The following is a 7,500-nucleotide window of genomic DNA, read 5'->3' on the forward strand; positions in this document are numbered from 1 at the left end:
CCTCCCCCAACGCCCTCCTCACACGCCCTCACGCCCTCATTACCTCCGTGATGAGGTCAAGGCGAGTCATCACAGGACCTCAAGACAAGGCTAATCGTCTTGTCAGGATTCCAAGGAAAGAGAGGAAGGGAGGATGCCAGAAAAGTTGGTGGGAATTGTTGACATTTTTGTTGGGGAGAGGAGAGGAGGCGGGGATTGTGGGGAATTGTAAAGGGAAGGAGGAAGAGAAGGAAGACGGTAAACAAGGCAGAGAAGAATGAATGATGGGAAGAAAGACGTGGCATAAACATGATTGTGTGTATGTGTGTGTGTGTGGATTTATGGTTTCATCTACCCCTTCTCTCTCTCTCTCTCTTTCTCTCTCTCTCTCTCTCTCTCTCTCTCTCTCTCTCTCTCTCTCTCTCTCTCTCTCTCTCCTCTCTCTCTCTTCTCTCTCCTCTCTCTCTCTCTCTCTCTCTCTCTCTCTCTCTCTCTCTCTCTCTCTCTCTCTCTCTATCTATCTATCTATCTATTTATCTATCTATCTATCTATCTATTTATCCTTCTGCCTCTCTGTTTTTCCGTCTCCCTATCTCTCCGAAAAAATGGGAAAGAATGTAGACATAAATATATTTCAGAATTCTATGTATGGACGCATGGTATAATCTAACTCTCTCTCTCTCTCTCTCGATCTTTCTATCTAATTATTCTCTCTGTTTGTCTCTCCCTCTCACTGTCTCTGGCTGTCTCTCTATTTTTCTCTGACTGACTGAATGTCTGTCTATCTGTCTGTCTGTCTGTCTATCCGTCTGTCTGTCTATCCGTCTGTCTGTCTGTCTGTCTATCTATCTGTGTATATGTACACACACACACACACACACACACACACACACACACACACACACACACACACACACACACACACAAGCATAAACATACACTCACACACACCACACACACACACACACACACACACACACACACACACCACACGCACACACACACACACACACACACCACACACACACACACACACACATATATCATCAAAATATATTCATATATATATATATATATATATATAAATATATATTATATATATATAATATATATATATATATATGTATACATATATATATATATATATATATATATATATATATATATATGTACATATATATATATATATATATATACTATATATATATATATATATATATATATATATATATATATATATATATATATATATATATACATATATATATATATATATATATATATATATATATATATATATATATATATATATATATATATATATATCTTCTTTTAACGGTAGGTTCATGTCTGAGCCGCCGTGGTCACAGCATGATACTTAATTGTAGTTTTCATGTTGTGATGCTCTTGGAGTGAGTGCGTGGTAGGGTCCCCAGTTCCTTTCCACGGAGAGTGCCGGTGTTACCTTTTAGGTAATCAATCTCTCTATTTATCCGGGCTTGGGACCAGCACTTGACTTGGGCTGGCTTGGCCACCCAGTGGCTAGGTAGGCAATCGAGGTGAAGTTCCTTGCCTCAAGGGAACAACGCGGCGGTCGGTGACTCGAACCCTTGAATTCAGATTGCCGTCGTGACAGTCTTGAGTCCGACGCTCTAACCATTCGGCCACCGCGGCCTTATATATATGTATATATATATATATATATATATATATATATATATATATATATATATATATATATATATATACATATATATATATATATATACACATGCATTGAACCAAATGTCGAATCCCAACCATTTAAGGAAAAAATATTTCATAAAACAACACCCCTCAGGTTTCTAAGGCTGCCTCTCAGGCTCATAAACCGCTAACATACTAAAAGCATTATGAGCCAGAGGCCATCAGTTCATAAAATATTCATAACTGATAGCATGTATGTACTTATTCAGGAAATATTATCTTTATATTTTGATGGACGAAAGCTAACGTTCTGAAATTAACTTAATTTCATGCGTCGAGATTATGTTTTTGGTGGTTTGTTTCTCCTTTCTTTGTCTGATTGTCAGTTAGTCTGCATGAACTATATACATACACACACACACAGGCATATATATATATATATATATATATATATATATATATATATATATATATATATATGCGTGTATATATATGTGTATATATATATATATATATATATATATATATATGTATATATATATATATATACATATATACATACATATATGTATCTATACATAGATATATATATATATATATATATATATATATATATATATATATATATATATATATTATATATATATGTACATACACACACATATATAAATTCATAGATACATACATATGTATATATATGTGTATATATATATATATATATATATATATATATATATATATATGCGTGTGTGTGTTTATTCGTGCGTGTGCGTCGTTTTCCTTTTATTTTCAGAAACATGAGTACACTACGATATTGGGTGTTTTGTCAGAGCTAACATTTTATTCTGGAATGAGTATCAGTAATCACAAACCCTTTTACCATGGCCTCTTCAGCTCTAGAAGACGAGGCTCTTATCATTGGGGTATTATGTCGAAATGGAGAACAGATTATTAAACCTTTCCATGAAAACGGATGAATGTAAATAAAAGTGAACAATGTACAAAATTGCTTTCAGTTTGTTTTTTATCTATACACAGCTGTTAGTGTTGAGGAACTAGGAGCGCGGATAATAAAGGGTAACAAAGAGAATGTGATATGAATGGAGATAATTTGAGTTTTATATTTACATAAACTTTATTGGCCCCTTTTACGCCTCCCAAGTACTTCAAATACCGATGAATATTCTGGTGCAGTTTTCTGTTCTTCGCGACCCCCCTTGAACAAAACTTGCTATCGCTTTAACTCTTTTACGGCCCCTTTACTGTTTTAATTCATTCCCCCCTCTTCTTCTTTTTTATTCTTTTCTCGTCCTTTTCTCTTTTTGTTTCCCCGATCCCTCATCTTTCCTTTTACTTTCTCCTTTTCCCTTTTTTCCCCTCCAATTCCCTTGTTCCCCCCTTCAGTTCCTTCAACCCCCTCTTTTCTGTTCATCCTTTCATTTTTTCCATTCCCCCTAACCCCTTTCCATTTCTCTCCCCTTTCCCCCCTTCCCCCGTCTCCCCCCGTTCACCTCCTCTTTTCCCCCTATTTTTCTTTTTCTCCGTTTCTCTCCTCCCTTTCCTTCATTTCTTCCGTTCCACTTCCCCACTCCTTCCCTATTCCCCTTCCTTCCTCTTCCCTACCTTCTCCTCCCCACAACCTTCCCTCCCTCCCTCCCTCCCTCCCTCCTTCCCTCTCTCCCTCCTAAACACAGGCATAAAAATATTATAATGTCGACACATTCAGAAAGCACGGGAGTGAATACTTAATCTTGACAATGCATAATCAGCCTTTAGCCGTATTTTATAGCATCGTTGTGTGCAGTTATAAAACGTGAATATGATAATGTTTGTAGTCTGCCTCTGTCTATTTAGTTCTATTCTTTTGGTAGAGAGAGAGAGAGAGAGAGAGAGAGAGAGAGAGAGAGAGAGAGAGAGAGAGAGAGAGAGAGAGAGAGAGAGAGGAGAGGGGAGAGAGGAGAGAGGAAAAGGAGAGAGGAAAAGAGGAGGGAAGGATGAGAAGAAGAGACAGAGAGAGGGGGGAGAGAGAGAGAGAGAAAGAGAAGAGAGGAAAAAAATTTTTTGACAGATGAGAGAGAGAGAGAGAGAGAGAGAGAGCGAGAGCGAGAGAGCGAGAGAGAGATTTGGTACGTACGCATGTACATGCATCTACAACAAGCTATTGTCTCGACTAACACACAAAATGCTCATGCGTGCAAGAAACAAAACCTGGGCCTTTCTTCCTTTGTAATTTTCTTTTTTCTTTTTAATATTCCCCCTTTTTTGTGGCTGTTACGCTTGTGTTTTAATTGCAATCTCGTGACTGTGCGATATGTTGTATTATCTGTAATAAAACGCGAACCAGCCGGTGCGCGCCAGCATAATCACATCCTCATTTTCAGTGTAATGAATCCGAGAAGGACGTCAGAATTGCAACTCGAGACAGAAGGAAGGTCGAGCGGTAATGTCGCTCGAAGATAGAGATGATAAGATAAGGGGGAAGTCGGAAGAGGGGAAAAGGAGGAAAAGGAAGATTGGATAATTTGCGACAGAAGGAGAGCGAAAGAGGGAAGAGGTGAAAAGGAGGAATGGGAAGGAAAGAGATAGACAAATAGCAATAGCTGGATATATAAAGGAAAGACCGAAGAGTAAAGGAGGGAAAAGGAAGGAGGATCTGGAAAATTAGCGATGGAAGAAGATACAAATTAAAATAAAGGAAGGATAGTAAAGAAACGGAAAGAGAAAGAATTGATAGGAGGAAGTAGATATGAAAGAGCAAAGAGAAGAGGAGAGAGGGAAAGGTGGATATCCGTGGATGGCGGAGAGGAGACAAGTTGGAGAATTGGAAGTGAGAGAAAAAATACGACTGGCAACGATAGAAGGAGAAGCAAAGGACAGACTGATAAGGGTAGAAAGGGAAATAAGAGAAGTATCTGGATGAATAACGATGGGAGGAGATACGTAGACAAGGCAAAGAAAAGAAGGGAGGAAAAGGAAAGAAAGATGAGGATTGACAGCATTGGAAGATGGGGAAAACACAAGAGGAAAGAGAAGAGAGGAGAGGGAAGAAAGGATCAAGAAAGATACGGATGGAGATGCAAAGAAAACACACATTATGAAAAGACAGTCGACGGAGACGCAAAGAAATAAAATCAAATAAATAGATAAATAAATGGGAATTACAGATAAGAATCAAGATAAAAAAAACAACAACGAAAAGACGAAAAGGATATAAGGAAAAGGAGGATCAACCTGGTCTTGCATCCACGAAAGGTCTAAGACTATCCTTAGCGATTTCGTCTGTGACTCGCTGTTGCCACATATCAAAAGTTAACTCTGGTGACTACGACTAACATTTACATCGCTGTAGATCCTATGTTAGTAAGTCACTGTAATCATAAGGTAAAATAAATACTATAATGAAGCAAACGTAATGACAAGAATATAACACATTTGATATATCTAAGTGTATATACGGCAACCTGTGTTTGTTGTTATTGTACCAGCTGTCAAGACGCGTCGCGTCATTTGTGTTTTACACATAAAACGTTGCGAAATAAATGGAGGAAACGGTTTAATGAACTTATAACAATGAATGGAGATGGGCCTTATCATTACTGATGCGAAGCCTTTCATAAGAAAACACACGCACACGCACGCACACACACACACACACACACACACACACACACACACACACACACACACACACACACACACACACACACACACACACACACACACACACACATACAGTATATGTGTGAATATACATACATATACATAGTTTTATATATACATATACATATACTATATATATATATATATATATATATATATATATATATATATATATTTGTATATATATATAAATATATATACATATATATATCATATACATACAATATATATATTATATTATATATAATATATATATATATATATTTATAATATATATATAATATATATATGCGTAATAATGCATACAATCATAACTATCAATATAACATATATAATATATGTATATATATTATATTATATATATTAATATATATAGTATATATATAAATATATATATATATATATATATACATATATATATATATATATACATATATATATATATATATATATATATATATATATATATATATATATATATATATATATATATATACTTATACAAACATCTTTATGTATACATGAAAAGATTAAGACCAGATCAAAAGGGGACGCTCATAGAACACGATTCCCCGAATAATCATCCCACACTCGCAGTTGGCATAACACCTGGAGGCCCTGATGGACCGCACAATGTAGAAAACTACCACTTCTGGCAAGAAGATGGGAGTTATCTTAAGGGAAAAGAGGTCAAACCACAGCAGACCTCTTAGCCAGGTGTATAGCATACCTCGCAGTGATTGTAATGAAATATACATAGGTGAAACAAGACGAGGTCTCCATGAACAACAAATCAACCAACACCGCAGCGCTATCCGACGTCAGGGCAAGAGGAGCGCCTTCATTGTTCACGTCAACACCGACGGCCATCTCCTTAAGTAGTCCCAGGCCTCCATCATAAGGCAAGGCCTGCCCCCACGACAAAGGAAGATGGTAGAAGCGGCGTTCATCCATTCAACCAACTACCTCAACACCGCAACGGGGAGCCACGAATTGGTCAAGGTCTTCACACGCCTAATTGCCTACGTGATTTTATCGTTCAGTACATGTCTCTGTAAATCAGCGCACGTGTTCGCATACGCGCGCGGACGATGCGTATGTGCATGGATGCACCCACGCACTCGCATGCGGCGATTGGTGTGTGCACTTGCACTGATTTGAATAATTTTAGGTAAATCGAACCTAGATACGATGAAGTTCCTTGGGCAAGGAACTTCACCTTGATTGCCTACCTAGCCACTGGGTGGGCAAGCCAGCCCAAAGCAGTGCTGGTCCCAAGCCCGGATGAATAGAGAGAATGATTACCTGAAAGGTAACACCGGCACTCTCCGTGGAAAGGAACTGGGGACCCTACCACGTACTCACTCCAAGAGCATCACAACATGAAAACTACAATTAAGTATCATGCTGTGACCACGGCGGCTCAGACATGAACCTACCGTTAAAAGGAAGAGAGACATGTCTCTGTATATCTCTTGTCTTGTATACTCTGAAGAAGCAATAGAACCAAAAGGCCCTCGACATATTCGTGTGTTTTCTTGTTCTTTACTTCGTTGTTCTCTTTGCACACACACACACACACACACACACACACACACACACACACACACACACACGCGCGCACGCACCACACACACACACACACACACACACACACACACACACACACACACACACACACACACACACACACTGTTACAATTAACCTTGCTCAAATAAATCTGAATCATTCCATTTTTATTGTTATTATTCTCTTAATAAGGAGTTGCGTTTATTATTCTATGGTACTGATCAAATAAATACGTAGAAAGCAAAATTAATCGTAAATCTCTCAGGTTAAGTTAAAATCTCGAACATTCTTTTATCACAGTTTTTATTAATACAGAAGTAATAGCTTCCATTATTCTGTGTCCAAAGATTTCTAATTTGTTGCTTAACTTCATTTAGTTATCATTAACTCTTATGATTAATTAAACTTTCATTTTATTGGGAAAAAAAAATTAAGCTTAACTTGTTTTGACGAAACAATTTCAATTATGTGAATATTTATTAGTATTCATGATTAAGGTTAATCACAATTAAATTGCACATCGAATTCAACAGGATATTAGAGTAGCTTTTTAAATGTGTTAATTTTATATCTATTCATTCCTGTCTTCATATAACCAATATGTT

General features: G+C 37.1%; 1 protein-coding gene across 1 annotated transcript in view; it reads right to left on the reverse strand.

Annotated features, from left to right (window-relative positions):
• LOC119578462 (GATA zinc finger domain-containing protein 15-like) overlaps positions 1-7,500 on the reverse strand; it is a gene marked incomplete at its 5' end in the record, with an annotated part of 72,772 nt that overhangs the window by 57,480 nt on the left and 7,792 nt on the right. The window contains one exon of the mRNA XM_037926041.1: positions 2,476-2,483. Within this exon, the coding sequence (XP_037781969.1) occupies positions 2,476-2,483 (8 nt within the window). The remainder of the gene's footprint in view (positions 1-2,475; positions 2,484-7,500) is intronic.

The sequence above is a fragment of the Penaeus monodon genome, chromosome 11, assembly GCF_015228065.2.
Source record: "Penaeus monodon isolate SGIC_2016 chromosome 11, NSTDA_Pmon_1, whole genome shotgun sequence".
Taxonomy (NCBI): domain Eukaryota; kingdom Metazoa; phylum Arthropoda; class Malacostraca; order Decapoda; family Penaeidae; genus Penaeus; species Penaeus monodon.